This window comes from Numida meleagris, chromosome 18 (assembly GCF_002078875.1).
Source record: "Numida meleagris isolate 19003 breed g44 Domestic line chromosome 18, NumMel1.0, whole genome shotgun sequence".
Lineage (NCBI taxonomy): Eukaryota > Metazoa > Chordata > Aves > Galliformes > Numididae > Numida > Numida meleagris.
Window position 1 is genome coordinate 7,506,069 of NC_034426.1, and position 15,835 is coordinate 7,521,903.

Here is a 15,835-nt window from a genome sequence, read left to right on the forward strand (position 1 = left end):
ATCACGATGAGGGAATCGTAGTTTGGGAAGGAGCTGCCCTCGATGTTGCAAGATTTTGGGGCTTAGCTCACTGCTAAGCTGCTGTATTTTGTTATAAATAGCTGTGTTTGTCAAAAAAAATTTTTGTGAATCGATGTATTCCATTCTGCAGTGAGACATTCACAGGCTGGGACGTGTCGCCCTGAGGTGTTGCTCCTGATCAGAGAGAGCAAATCTGGCCCTTCAGGGATATTCTAAAAACCTTTCGTATTCTCCTGGGGTTAAAAATGTCCCAAGATGTAGCAAGTCTCATTTCTTTGTATTTTCCTTTCAGTTGCAGTATTTGTTTTAATTTATTGGCTTTTATAATTAAATCGAATTCTGGTGTCGATAAGAATTTTTTTGAGAAGTCGTTAACGATTTTTACAGCTTTGAAGTGTTCTAAGCTGCTGCTTGAAGAGGGTTTATAAGCACAGTGGGTGACATCGTCTCAGGTCTTCACCTGGCACAAGGAGTGATGTCTGTTGTATGGTTCAGGATTCACATATTAAGCCAACATCGAGCAGTGGTGGGTGACTTGTGTTGGTTGGCGGTGGTGGAGTGTAACAGTTAAAACTGTGCAAGTTGAATTGCTCCGGATTCTTCTGTAGTTGTCTTGCAGTGGGAAAATTGAGAATGACGTTAATTACTGATGGAAGTAACTTCTTTATTAAATGTATTGAAGATAGCAAAGAGTCACAGGTTTTTGTAACTGCTATTGCAGTGCCTGAGCAGATAATCCCGACCCTCCTGAACTTGGGCAGTTTTGCTTCCAAAGACTTTTCCTCTCCCCTAATTCAGATGAACTTACACCGCTTGTGAGAATCTTCATTTTTGCTTTTAAAAAAGATTTTCTGTTTACGTGGGAGATGCTGAGACTCTTGAGTTTGCCGTGAGTAAAAGCAGGTAACGCGTGCTCAGCACGGCTTCGCAAAGGAGCTCAGATCTCATGCAGTCCTTTGTTTCTGCCACCTTCCTTTCTTTTACAGTATTCTAAAGGTAACTCGGCAGATGGGATGAACTTTGCAGCTCTGTTTTGGAATTAGTTGTTTTGAGAAAGGCCCTGGGTTTGCAGACAGATAAAGGGGTTGTTGTATTCTGGCTTTGTTTTGAGAAAGTAACTTTTATTGTTGCAAATGATAGGGAAGGAATTAATTCCTTTTGCTTGCTTGAGGAATAAGATTGTAGGGACATTGAGAATGCAAAGATACAGGGAAAGAAGCATTAGAAACGTGTTTCCATAGGAATTGAACTCAGGGCCGCTTGCAGAATTTCGGAGAGCCGTCTCTGGAAGGAACACCAAAAACCCAAAATGTGTGAAAATTTGACACTGACCATTTCTCTCTTCCCTCTAAGCGCAGAATTTCAGTTTGGCCTTTTTGTTGTTAGTGAGAAAGTCCCAAAGCAAAGAGGATACTGCAGTCACATACATTTTGAGGTGTGTTCTGTTTAGGGTTTGTCTCACTCGTAACATTCTCTTGTTTGTTTGCAGGACTTTGCTTCCCGGGCTAAGCTGGCTGTCCAGAACCTGGTGCAGAAAGTTGGGTTCTTCGGCATTTTGGCCTGCGCCTCCGTAAGTGCTCTGCAGTGATGGGGGGGGGTTGTGATCACACGCTGCAGGCTGAACGTGGCACAGTGAGGTTAATGCTGTGAGCTGTGTTTTATTTGAGTCCATATGGATCTTCACATCTTGTTTGCTATTTGTGTTCGCTGTGCTGCTCGGGGAAATGGGATGGTTGTGGTATGGCAAGTACAATAGGATGGAGAAACTCCAGTCCTAGATTAGGACCAAACGCAGTGAGTTCTGCATGAATGCACAGCTAGCAGTTGTTACCCTTCCTTCAGCTTTACCTTTGGGCTTCATGGCACTAGTTCTCCTGACAAAAACAGTGCCTTTGGAAGAGCATTGTTTCCTTTTTAACCCATCAGAAAAATGCTGTGCCACAGGGGATCTCCTGAGTTCCTGGGTGGCTGTTTTTATAGAACAGCTCATTCTGTAGTTTAGCATGGCACAGGGAAACCTGCTAAGAAGGGTTAGCTCACTCAAGATGCAAGCAGCTTCTCGCAGCAGATTTAGATGGGACTGAGCTAAGGCGTTCCCGAAACTGACCGAGTGTGTTTCTGACTCAGACCAGGGCTGGCCCTGCATTAGTTGGAGGCCATGTCTTCTCTAACAAAGGTGAATGCAGGCTGCAGCTCCCTGCTGTTAGTGGGGGTCTGGCAGATCAGATCGTGTGCCCCTGACACCTCTCCTGCTGAGACTTTCCTAGCCCAGATTATTAGCTGGCAAGTTACAGCAAGAGCTATATTGTTACCTGTAGTTTCTGCTGGAATTGCTGTGCCTGTACTTATAGTTTCTGCTGTTTCTTCACATGTTTGTGTCCTGTGGCTTGACATTTTCAGATTCTAAGGTAGACACCAATTGAAAACAACCTGTACAAACTGTGACTGGGATATCCATCCCTAGTAGTTCTCCTAAATCTGCTCAGGAGGTGCCTGTGGGTTATTAGGAACTCGGGGGAGCAGAATGCAGCAGGCAGTTTCAGCCATGGCTATCTGAATTGCACTTAGATTTCTTTCTCTAAGACAGACATGGTATAAGCATTTCCACTGTTGCTATTTTAGTGCTTGAAGTAGGCTAATACTGTTCTTTTGAGTTAAAAAATTCTCAACTGTCTGAGGTTTAAATCTCCCTGGAAGCTCGACGAGAACTGGTAGGAATGATGTGCCTTACTGTCCCATCCCACACAAACGCACAGAAATGTGATTACTGCAAGGAGGGGAATTGTTAGGTCCCCTATGATCCCATTCTTCTGGAATAACCACAGCCATTAGCCAGCTGCTCAGCTGATGAGGTATTAATTCCACACTTGTCTAGCATCTCTCTTAGTTTCCTAAATTGTAGAGATGACAATGTTAGCTATTTGCTCGAATGTAAGTAACCTGTGTTAGCTGGAAAGAATTAAGCTGATTACAGCTTGCTGGCACACAACTTCTGTTTACTAATCTTTTGAACTGCCTTAATGTTTAGAGAGGAGACGTAGGTTACAAGCTGTTCCCTAAGTCTTTCCGTCCAGTGAGCTGTGAGGCTGCTCCTGTGCTCTGACTCACTGCTCTGCAGTCACCATCTTGTGAACCATCCCCTCGTCCATCTGTCTTGTGTAACGAGAGCAGCTCGTGGATGGCAGGATGTGTTCCTGGGGGAGCTGGGCGAGGTGGAATGTGAATAAATAGGGAATGTGAGGAAGGGATTGCTGGGTGGGAGAGGTGGTGTGTAAGCTCTCCATAGTTCCTGCTTAGCGATAAACATTTGCTTCACTTCTTCCCTACTTGGTGCACTGTTCCTCGGTGTGCCCTGAGCTCCAGCTTCCTTCTGCTTATACGCAGGCTGCCCTGGGCTGGGGGAGGGATGGGAAGTCGTGGATCCACCGCAGTGCACTTGAGGACTTGTAAACGTTGTTTGGAGAATAAATGCAGAGCAGCAGCAAGCGGGGAGGTGAAGTGTGGGAGGAGAGGCATTAAAAAAAGCATAGGGATTCCAGGCTGCATTGGCTTCTAAATGCTACATAAAAACACAATCAAATAGAGTTTAAAACTTTGCAAATGTTACGCTCTGTTGACTTCACTGGGTACGTGTAGTGGCAATAGGAAAACCATATTATTATCTTAGGCCTAATTGCTATGTAAAGGCAGCTCTGGGAAAGGAATGGAGCAAGGAGGAGATCCTCGCCGTGGTTGGTGGGAATTTGTAAGCGTGCCCTCCTGTCTCTGTGGGCGTTTCTGGCACTTCTCAGTACTGCACATGTGTGTTTTTTTTTAAAAAAAAAAACAAATGGAGAAGGCCCCTCACTGGCCAGCTCATACACCCCAACGTGCAGCTAAGGCATCTTTTTACTGCAACATGTTTAATCTGCTGGTGGTATGCACGGGTACCTGTACCCAAAGCTGCTCTCTCTACGGTGATAGCAGCGCAGTAATAAAATGCACTGTGAATTTATTGAGGTGGGGGAAACCCAAACCAACCAGCCAAGGAGATACCTGAGCCCTGGAGCAGGCTCTGGTGTGAGTAACTCGTTCCCCATCCTCCTGTGCCTGAGACAGATGTCAGAGGTGAGGAGGATTTGGGTTGAAGTGGGGCGTACTTAGAGACCGTTTCAGATTTCTTCCTATGCAGGTGGCGGTGTGGGTGCTCATAAATTTGAATTGCCAGTCTGTAACAGCTAAGTATAACCCCCAAAGCTTTCTCATAGATTTCAGATTTCCATTCTCTGTTTTTTTATGGTCTTGAACATCTATGCTCTGTATTTGTTGGTGCAACAAAATAACATGCTGTAGGATATTGCAGTAACGCATTGCTACTGGGAATTAAACATCCCCTGTGTTTCCTCAGAGCCAGTGTGAGAGGTTGGAATTTGGGTACTTTTTAGTTTCAGTTCTGGCATATTGCACAGACAATATCACAGCAGGTCTAACAATAAAAAAAAAGATTCTAATTTTAAATTAAATGCATATGCTTAATAAAATCTAATCAACGCTTTTAAACTGGATGCACGTGACTCTCAATGCCAGTTTTTAATGCGCTTTCTCAGATGGGGAACACTGGAGGCGGTTTTGAACGCTGGCTTCCAGGAGCGATGTGCTTGTCAGAGGGGGAATTTGATAAATCACTCCGAATGGCTTTGCTGTGGTTTCTGTGCATTTCGCAGGGAAGACTTTCTGTTGGCTTCTTTAAAATCAAGGCGTGAGGAGGGACCTTCAGGGTGGAACTGTCTGGGACGCGTCTAGCTTGAATCCCTCAGACTGATGTTATGTGTTGTAACGTTGGTATTTTTGTAAGCAGTCAGACACGAGAGTTTTGGATCAAGCTGAATAAGGGGAAAACGTTCATTTTTCAAAGTCTGCAGTATTCCTGTTCTTTAAGTAAAATACTTCAGTGCGTGACCTTTTTTTCCTTTGTACTTGATAGATTCCCAACCCTCTGTTTGACCTGGCCGGGATAACATGTGGACACTTTCTGGTTCCCTTCTGGACCTTCTTCGGTGCCACTCTGATTGGGAAAGCAGTAATTAAAATGCACATCCAGGTAAGTACATGCTACACCTCCCTCTGGGCTGAAGGCTTTTCTAATTCTTCGTTTTCTTTTGGCTGTTACACTGTGTTACTTCGTAATGAACTGTGGAGTCTCCCTTCCTGACCTGAAGTAATGGAAATTAATTTGGTGCAGAGGATTTACAATAAAGGATCTGCTGGGCTTCTTACACTCGAAACTTAGGCAACTGAATAATTTATAGCTACAAACTAATGAGCTCACTGCCCACACCGCTCAGGAAATTGGTGGTTAGCCAAGTTATTTACCTACGGTTTTTACCAGACTGAAAGGAGTTCATACTCATAATGAACTTATTTTTTGGTTAAAAAAAAAAAAAGTACTAAAATTTCAAAGGGCAGTGGAACTAGCCTTTACCCGTTAAGCAGCACTTTTACATGCTCCCTTTTATCTGAGTTGGGTGTAAAGGGAAAGCCCCGCTCCGTTCAGTCCCTGCCCCCTGCAGAGAGCACGCTGGGGTCTCTGGGAGCACTGTGCATCGTTTCCAGGTGTGGTGGGTGATTTTTGGTGTTCTCAGTCTGTTCTTTGGAAAGGGCCCGATCTCAGAGAGGGCTTCTTCCATTTTTTTTTCTTGCAAACTCGGAGCCTTACCGGATGTTCCGAATTCGGCGACCAGAATCCCAGATTGCTTTCAGAAATGTTGAGTCTTGCTTTTAAGATGCATCACCGTTCTGTCCGGTGAAAGATGAAGTATCGATTCCCCGGTGATGGTTCACTTGTGGCAGCACGGTTAGCACGAGATCATGAACTGCATCACTCCATTTGTAACGATTAGAGCCTGAGACTTCAGCTGGGGCTTTTTTAAAGCATCTCCACGGGTCTGTGCCTGTAGCTTTGTTGCTTGGAAGTCTTTGCTGTCACTACATTAAAATAGCAGAAACTATCAGCAGATTACTCATCTAGCACCCATATGAAGCTGCTTAGAAATCTCTTCCTTTTGCCCTGAACAGGCTTTATTCCTCTGCCCTTTTCTTCTCATCTTCTTCTAAATGGTTATTTTGCTTCGCATGCTTTTTCAACAGAAGATCACAAAAAGATGGGAACATTCTTTCACTCACTGTGACAGAACTGCTTTTTCTCCAGATTTATTTTTGTGTTCCCTGTGTTTTTTCTCCTTTTAAACACGTGTACTGTTAGAATTTGTTCTGGCAAACATAAAACTGAAGTGGCAGTTGTAACGTACTCCTTTCGTTTGCGTCAGTAAGATAGGAGAACGTTTGCTGTGTAGTTCTTGGTGCTCTACACAGATCAAATGGAGGGTTAAAAAAAAAAAATCCCGTCTCTTGCGGTGTTGGAAAATCATCGTATTTTGTAATAGTTTTGCTATTAGAATTCTCTGCGATGTTTGATTTCAAACATACTCTTGTGCAATAGCCCCGATTTTTGCTGCAATTTGGAATTTAGGAAATGTAGTGGTCATAGAAAAGGTTTTTAATGAAACCTTTCTCCGGACAGGAAGGAAGTGAGCGCGGTGGCCATCCCGGCGCTGCCTGTAACCGACCTCTTCCTCTGGGCCACAAAATCATTTCGTGTAGTTCTGGTCACTGCCCTTATCTCCCCACTAGTGAATGCACTTCTTGTTAGATCATGCTGAAATTGATTTAAGGAGGCTGTGGGAACTGCTTGTGTGTGTACGCACATCCACACATGGTCTTGCTCGCCCTTTGCAAGCAAACAAGCTGTCAGATATGATAAAAGAGGAATTAGAAAAAGTTACTGAAAAAAATTACCACTTCAGAAGGGAGAGGTAGAATGACAGAGATTTGGATTTTATGCAAACTAAGGCACGTGTTCCACAGTTATTCTGTTTCAAATTATCTGTTGCCTTACGGACAGTGCTAATCCAACTGTTCAGAGCAGATAGGCAGCCAGGGGCTCTCACTTTGCTCTCCACTTGGTATTTCTTTGGTAGAGCTCTCACACGAGCAAGGGGACTAAAAGATGTATAATTTTCAGTTCTGTAATGTTTAAGTACATGTGTTTGTGTAAGGGGATGTGAACTTTTCTGCCCAGTGATGACTGTTTTTCCATTAAAACATTGTTGATGGAGTAAAGTGACCTTGAGCTTCTGGGAATGTAAGCTTGGGGAGGATGCGTATGGCTGGTAACACAGGCTACGAAAACATTGCAAGAAATGAAATCCATGAGGAAATAGAATAATAAAGCAAATAGTTCTCCTTTCTTCTCTATTTTTGAAAAGTGTATTGAAAAGCAGAAAAGTGAGGGGAAAGCTGTGAGTGCTGGAGAAGCTGTTTGATCCGAAAGGAGCACAAATTGTCGTGCTCCATTCTTTGCTTGCCCTTCAATCAAACGTTTCTCTAATTGATGTTTTCCTTCCTACAGAAACTTTTCGTCATTATAACATTCAGCAAACACATAGTGGAGCAGATGGTGTCCCTCATCGGGTGAGTAACTCTGTAACACAGTCATGCCTTCGCTCAGTAGGTGGAAAAGTACTGGAGGAGTCGAATCAGATGCGCTGAAAATGGCGCTGTGCTTCTGGGTTAGGTCTTGTTTGTCGCTTCATTCCTCACCTCAGAGGTTTCAGGTACTTGAGAAGTGTAACAGCGTTGAAGGTCAGATGGCCTGGATATGTAATACCTGCACTGAGCTTCCACCCAGCAACACGATACCGCTATCCCAGTTAGAGACTGCCACACTCTGAGCTGCAAATGCTGTCTCTGCTGGCTTTCCTCAGTGTTGTATGTGATCCCACAACAAAAAATGAAAGAATTGTGATCTATGCAGCATCCCAATAATAATAATAATAATATTAAACATCTTCTGAAATTTAAACTGCTTTATATCGATCAAATATATTAAATCTCTCATAAAATGACATTTCCAGTCTGGTAATCCAGCAGATGAGATCTCAGGAACGCCTATTTAACCATGGAGAAGTTTGATAAACTGCTGGAATGCAAACAAACGTGCAACTCATTCATCTAAAATGCATGAAACTAGGATCACATTAGAAGGATTTCATTTTAAAACTCGGGCTTAATTCAAAGGAGCGGTTGTTGGGCTCGGGTAGAAAGCCACAGCCCTTTTTCATTACACTGATCACATTTCTGCAGCGTCAGGGATGCAGATTTAAAACTTTGCATGCGATTAACATTTAAATAGAAAACTTTTATTTTTGGTGATGGTGTTGGATTCTGTTCTGTAGCTATCCCAGGCATAAAATAAATTCCTAGCTGCGTTTCCTTTTCCAGGGGCTTTCGCTTTTCACGTGGAACAAACCGATTGATATTTTGCACCCAAACTTTAATAGCTCTGTTCACATCTAAAAAACAAAAAAAAAAAAAAAAAAAAGCCACACTTCTCAGGAACATTTTCACGAGAGGAGTGTCTGGAAATAATTGCTCTTAAAATATGTAAACTTGAAGCAATAATGCTGGACAAAGGAGAAAGGATTGTCGAAAGAAACATGGTAGGGCGGCTTACTAATGAAACAAATCCCGGCTTTATTGCTTCCTGATCTTCTGATTGGGTGTCTGGTTTGTAACAGCCTTCAGAATGAATTTGTGGCTTTCAGCATTTTTAAAAAGCAAACAAGGGAAACATGGCAACTTTCAGTGATCATTAGTTAGCTTTTCTTCATACGTATCCCAGCAGATAATTTACTATTAACACTGCTACAAATCTAGGTATGTTTCCAAAGGTTTTGTCTCCTGCAAATCTTCCAGCCAGAACTGGTAGTTTTTTCCTACTTCATCTGTCTTGGAGATAATTTTACATCCAATTACATAGAATGCATTCACAAGACCTCTGCTGGATTCGGGTTTTATTAGGTGGTTGATGTCAGAGTTAAAAAATGTCTTCGAGAGACAGTAAGATTTTTGGAATGTCCTGGTACCCTTGACTTCTCTCAATCTGTCTGCTAGCATTACCTCATCAATTTCTTCCTAGAGTGGAGTAGGAAACATATTAAACAATAGCTTTCATTAAATCCCTTATTATTAAGTTGAAATATAGATCAATTAAAATATAGATCTGTGTAATGGTCAGTAACTTTATTTTAATCCAATTCAGTCCAGCAGTGTGACTTACTTAAGACTGGGTTGTTTGTTTTTTTTGGTCTGAGATATTGCTTTGACACAATAGAAAATGTCTAAGCTCAGTACTTTAAAATAATGAGTATTTGCGTGTGGGATAACTAGGAACTGGACAAAAGATGAAGTTGAGATATGAGATAAACTCTGAGAGCATTTGGTTTTTTTAAGCCAGAGAGAGATTCTCGATAACGATACGACTCTTGTTGACTCAGTAAGCAAAATGATTCACCTGTAGATCTTGCCCATAGCTCAGTGCTTGTCTGCTTCTCTTAGTGCTGCTGCCCTTGCAGGCTGAGTCTGCTGTAACCAGCATTCTTAAATATAATTGAGGGTAGTTTTGTCTATTACTAAAAGATCATAAAATACACCTTATGTTGATTAACTATAGAAAGAAAAGGGCACAAAACTGGGAAGCTTTTTAAAAAATGTTTTGAAAACGTGGGCCTTATCCGATGTAAAGAAGGGATGAGAAGGGTTGGGTTTTTGAGCTTTGCAATCAGAGCTGGAAAGGATTACAAAGACACGGGTAGCTCACACGGGGCTGCTAATTATCAACCTGTTCTACCAGTTAAGGAAGTTGTATTATTGCTGGCTAAAATGGTAAAAGAATAACGCTTTCTCTCGTGTTGTATTACTTTCAGAGGCTCTTTGTGACGAAGGATGGTCTGTAAGGTTTTTGTCTTGCATTCTTGTCACTGAAAGATGAGGTCAGCTTATTGATCATCCACTTAGAATACTTGGATGCTGCTTTTAGCCCAGACCTAGCTCATTTAGTGTTTAATCATCCTGTGTGTTGTGGGTTTTCTTTGGGCTCTTGAAGCTTTCCTTTTAATTTTTTCGTTACCTACAGCTGCAGGATTGTTTGTGCAGTCACACTGAGCATATTGCTTCTAAGCACCGTCATAGTTTCTTTGAAGTGGTAGTTTCAAATGTGGATTAAGAATTCCCAGAAAACTACTGAAGAAATAGCACTCGAAGCACACACCACACATACCATCCCCACAGCCGCCTGCCATCAATTCTGGGTAAATATTAAGAAAAATGCTGCTCTCTTTTAAGTTCAGCGTGGTTGGTTCATATGTTGTGAAAAAGAGCTGGTAACTCCGCAGCTTCAAAAGAAATCTCGAAAACTCAACAATGTGTTTTATATAGCACCAGGCACCCCGTGGCCTTCACCCCCTCGGCAGCTGAACGTCACCGGCAGTGGTGTGGCTCTGTCTCTGCAGGACAAACCTCACCCTTCGGGCACAGCTTCCTTGGGGTGAACCCACAGAGGACAAGGGGAGGTGTCACCACCGCTCTGGGTTCACGTGGTGCAGTGGTTGAGCTCTCCGTGCTGCAGCAGGAGTAGCTGTAAAACTAGTGCAGTTGACGAATTACCAAACTGAGGCATCAAATTGATTTGAAGTTTGATAGAAGCCACTAAAGTGCATGTAAAGGAATAAGAATTGCATACTTGCATAGATTTCAGAAGTTAATTGTAGTGCCGTGTTCCAGGGGTGAGACATGTAAGCACTGTTAACGCTGTGAAATCCATTTCAACAAGCTCACACCTGAAAAGCTGCCCAAAAATAGCAGTTTCTGAAGGGTTTCTTAATCTGGTGTTTCTGTGGAATGAATTTTAATGCTCACCAGTGGTGCAGGCCAGTGTGAATGATGGCATATCTTAAAGGAAAAACATTTTGGGAATAGGTTGTTGAACCACTGCCTTTACAAACCACTTTGCTGCTATTTATTGTGCCATAATTCTTTGCTTCACAACTGGATCTCAGCTGATTCTTGTAAGGAGCACGATGTTCCTTCTGTGAAAAAAGCACACGTGGAATTACGGCGACTGACGTAATTGGAAGCTTTGCTTAAAGGTCATTATGTTGTTGTTTTTTTTTTTTGTTTGTTTTGTCAAAAATTGTATACAGCGTAGATTTAGAGAAATTCTTTAGAATATAAGCAAGGCAAGGAGCTCCAGGGGTGGGAGAAGGGCTGCACCAGGGATCAGTTGTCCTTAGGTGGAAGGCTCCTTTTTGTGATTCGCGCTGTGCCACGCGATTCCCCCTTCCCTTTGAGAGCACGGCCCGGCCAGGTGAGCTCCGCTGCTCCCCAGCGCTTTCCCCGCGGCAGCAGATCTGCCAGCCGTGCCTTCCGGCCCCGTGGGCCTTTGTTTTGCATATGCCATAAATTCCATATCCGGTGACTATATCCTGTTTTTGTCAAAGGGTATTTTTAATATAGTTTCCAATTGGCATTTAAGTTAAAACCTGTGTAGTGGGAATCAATTGAAAATACCCCAGAGTGGCTGAGAACGTGGATAACTGAGCGGTGATTTCAAAATCGCCTGGGATGAACGCTTCTGGAAGCTTATTGCCACACACTTGATGTTTCTTGGGACAATAAGGCAATGGCTTTCCTCCCACGGGTGTATCAGAAACCTGTGGGACCGTGCCCTGTAATACACCCTGTGCACAATACATCAGCTCTGCACAAAAAAAGGCTTTAGCATCTTGAAAGGGATGCGGATGTTAGGGAAATTTGAGCAGCTTTGGTGTTGAAAACCTTCCAGTGAATCACAGCAGAACTGTAAAAAGTTTATTTGCAGAAGGCTTGTAGGATTTAGCTCCGAACAAGCAGGGTTTTTTATAAAGTGTGTACAGAAATAGTACTATATCTTTAAAGTACAACCAGAAGCTGCCTTACAAAGAGCGACATTGAGCAGAGTTAGGAACCAACCGTCCGCAGATGTTGCAATTCCTATTTTTGAAAGCATTAATTTTAACCTAACAGAATGTCCCAAGAAGTGCTTTGCAGACGGCCTTGGTCAGCGCGGGTACCGGAGCGTAGCGCCAGGTAGAAATGATGTCAAACATGTAACCATTTCAGCTTAGTAATCTGCAAGTAAGATGTTTTCTTTCTTCGTTTTGTAAAACCGAGTGAATTTGCCAAGCAGCCCTTTAACTCCTAAAATGTATCTCTCGATCCTGACCGTAAAGGAGATGTATTTCCACGATTTCAGAACACTGGATGCAGACGGCATCTAAGTTTCATCCAGTGTTCTGAAGCCGAAGTGGCAGCGAGGAGCTGGAGCTGGGTTCCTTCCCATGTTGTTTTCAAGCCCAGGTTTTGTGGTGTGTGAACGCTCTCTTGGAGCACCTTGGGAGCCTGTCCAGATCTGCTGCAGGCAATCTATCAGGGCTGAGTCAGGCCCGGAGTCTGAGGTCCGCTCTGAGTCACTGCGGCAGTGTCCGGGTATTGGTGGAGCCTCAGGGAAATGGATGGTTTAAATACTGTGAGAATCTTTATCAGCACAGGAAATGACAGCTCATTAAAATACTAACCGTTAAGCCTGTTTAGATCACTGTCTGGAAGAAAATTAACCATTGAAGGCTCAGATAACTTGCAGGAAGAAAGGTGCTCTATTCAGAGAGCCAACGCGGTATGCAAATCCGTCAGCTTTGGTGATTGTCCACTGCCGCATAAGTATTTCCATTGCAATCTAGTTTTCAAGCATTTATACAACTGTTAAAGAAGTTGATGCCATATTTGAGCAAAATTTCTGGTTTGTTTGAGGGGAAGGATGGTAGAAATAACCATATGCAGTGCCTCCTGCAGAGTGCCTCGCTGCTTTTTGAGATGGATTTCGTTGTGTTCCTACAGAGGAAGCCAAGTGCAAATCCAACATGGAGATGCTCGATGTGGAAGGAATGGGTGCTGGGTGTGTTGGGCTTGGGATGCTTTGTGTAATTGCTCAGCAGGCGAAGGCCTCTGTCCAGTCCTCTGGCCCAGCTCTCAGCAGCATGCCTGATTTAAGTCAGTGCCTCTTTTAAAGAAGGTTGGGAGTACTGGCAGGGACTGCTGTGTCCCAGCACACCCCTCCTTCGGCTCATTGCATTCACCAGTGCCCCGTCTTTGTGGCAGGAGATATCTCTGGCCTCAGGACATGCTGCTCCCCACAGCAGGACGAGATACCAATGTGTGTACCCCGTGCTGACCGAACACACAGTGAAATTTCCCTGTTTGCTGGGTTTTCTGTTGTCTTCATTTTGAGTTGTAGTGCTGGCATTTCCTAAAAGGATGTTTGTCCATCGTGGGATGAGCCCAGATAGCTGAGCAAAATGTGACACCGCCATGTGTCTCCAGACCCCAGCGGGGCCCAGACAAGGACAGTGCGCTCTGCCAGCCGGAGGGTCTGGGAACATCAGTCACCGCCTTCAGTTAAAGGGGTTTTCCAAATTAAGCTGTGGAGCTGAGAGATGATCCACCAAGTGGGGCTGTGACTCAGTGCCGCATCACCTTTCCAAGCAGGGCTTTGGGGTTTCAGCCTGGGAACCCGATGCTTTGTTTCCCACCGCTTCAATTATTCTGATTTCCCTTCCGATTATGGAGGGGCTGATTCCAATCGCTCCTGTGAGCTGCTGAATAGAGTAAGGATTTCAGAACTGAATGCTGCTGAAGTCCTTAGGTACATTTTTAATTTCCATCACAGTAAATGGAGTTTAAGAACTGCTTAATCAGCTGCTTAACTACTTGTTGTCCCTTCCAAATGAGAAATTTCACTAACGCTAAAAACAAAACTCTCCATATTAATGTTCTTAAGTGTGAGTCTGCAGTGGCAGTGTTGCTAATTCTAACACTTCTCTTCTAGAAAAGCATAGAGGTGCACACGAGTAGAGATTTATAGAAGATGGGAATTCTGTATCCTGAGCTGTGGACCAGTGGTTATTTGTGAAATGTTAACACGGGCATTAAAAATCGCAGCGTTCGGTACAGAACTGTACTGCAGCATTTAGCACAGCTCATAATGATCTGTATGTTCCCAAACTCTGGAGGTATGGGTCGTGAAATTAGCAACTCGAGAGTAACCCACACTCCTTAAGATCACCTCAGGGGAAAAATATGCCTTTCAGAAGTGCAAATATCGTGATTAAATGGCGTGAAAATATTCTTAATATTAGTAATACAGAGTTGACTGAAGTCCTGAAGAACGTTAAGCTAGCATAGGGAGAATGGTTTATCCTTTTGGTTTGGTGCTTATCCCATCTGCATTTGCAAAGCTCCCACCTGTAGTTCAAAAGGCTCTGTTGCAGAAATAAGTTCCCTGAAAACCTTTCCCACCCTCCACACCTACTGATGTGCCCTTGAGGTTCAAATATTGATGGTCGTTCTTTTACATTTAAAAGCAGATGAATACGTTGCAGACTGGGCTGTAATAAACAGAGCTTTGCTGTTACTGGAATGGAAGTTTTAGGACTAATTAACCACGAATTTCACAAACGGAGGATAGCAGCCGGTGAGGTCAGGTTGTTGCTCAGCAAACGATTTCTAGGGTGCGACTTTATCTTTGATTTGAAGTTGAAGCCCCCCAGCAGCTCACGTGCACCGTGTTTTTAGCCCTTAAGGAGTGACAGGAGTTGTAACCTTCTTTTTCTGTGTGGGTTTTTTTTTTTTTTTTTCGGCAGATAGAGACTGCAAAGTGTGGATCAGTTCTGCTGTGCATTTCGGTTCTTTTATTTTCTTGTCCTCTCCTATTCTGTATTGGAAAGACAAGAGGCTTGGTTCTCACAGGGAAATGCAAGGAATTCCTTGTAGGTGATTCTGCAGGCAGGGTTATCTCGCAGCATCTTCCTCCAGTCAGATGTGTCAGTGCCTGTGGTTGCTCGGCCTCTTGACCATTCGGTCGCTTTTGAAGACATATCTTAAGGTCTTTGCTAAGTGGTGCAGAATTCTAATGCAAATCTGTTCCTTTGGCATTTGTACCTGCATCTGCCTTCAGTCTAATACAGAAAACTCTGTCCTGAAGTCCCCTCCCTCCCTCTTTGATGGGAGTTGAGCTTCACTACCTTTGTGAGGGGCACCTCGCATTCCTTTGTATTTTAAATGAAAACCAGTGGTCTTTTCTAAGAAGGAATTTACTTTTTTCTTTTAAAGCAATTCCTACCCTTTGAATTTTAGAATACAAATGAGTAACTCGCAGGATTTTGTTGGAAGAGTGCAAATAACCAAAACAAACTCACTGAAATGGGAGTTCAAATCTTATTTCTAGAACTGGGGCTGCAGTGAAAATTGGTTTTCTAGTGCCATTCTGCCTCATTGTATTTGTTATTTTAAATCTATGCTCTTTTTTTGCTTTTTTTTTTTTTTGTATATTAAAGCTGATGTGAATGTGCAAAGAAACAGAGGTCCTTATGTTCAGGATTTTAAAGTTCTTCAAAATAACTCTGATCGAACTAATGTCATACACTTAACTGTTAGTAAGGCCCACAAAAGAGAAAATGCTGAGTACTTTTAGTGGGAAAAAAACCTGAAATAGTGGCAATGTACAGAATCCCTCCGAGCCATCCAGCTTGGTTTTATTAGTTAGTTCTGTTGTTTAATGCTATTCTGGCACTGAATTGGTTCAGCTTTCCAAAAAAAAAAAAAGAATGGAGAATTAGAATAACTTCTGTTAATCTTTCATCTCTCCCAGTTCTCATGCTTTTCCTTTCACATTCATGCGAAATTTTAGAAGTAAAGTATTACCTTTCAGGATCTTTCCTGGGCTTCCATTTGCAAAAGGAAAGAAACCCCGACACATAACTGCTCTTTGCAGCAGTGACTGGGACGGATCAGCGAGTCACTCCTAGAGCGTTTCACCGCAGACACAGTCAGATTCTGAAGGGTG

At 43.1% G+C, this 15,835-nt stretch overlaps 1 protein-coding gene across 3 annotated transcripts in view; it reads left to right on the forward strand.

Annotated features, from left to right (window-relative positions):
- The window catches only part of VMP1 (vacuole membrane protein 1), a 57,747-nt gene that overhangs the window by 38,071 nt on the left and 3,841 nt on the right, over positions 1 to 15,835 (forward strand). For all 3 annotated transcript variants that reach the window (XM_021416171.1, XM_021416172.1, XM_021416173.1), the window contains 3 exons: positions 1,511 to 1,591; positions 4,985 to 5,101; positions 7,469 to 7,530. In XM_021416171.1, coding sequence (XP_021271846.1) covers positions 1,511 to 1,591; positions 4,985 to 5,101; positions 7,469 to 7,530 — 260 coding nt within the window. The remainder of the gene's footprint in view (positions 1 to 1,510; positions 1,592 to 4,984; positions 5,102 to 7,468; positions 7,531 to 15,835) is intronic.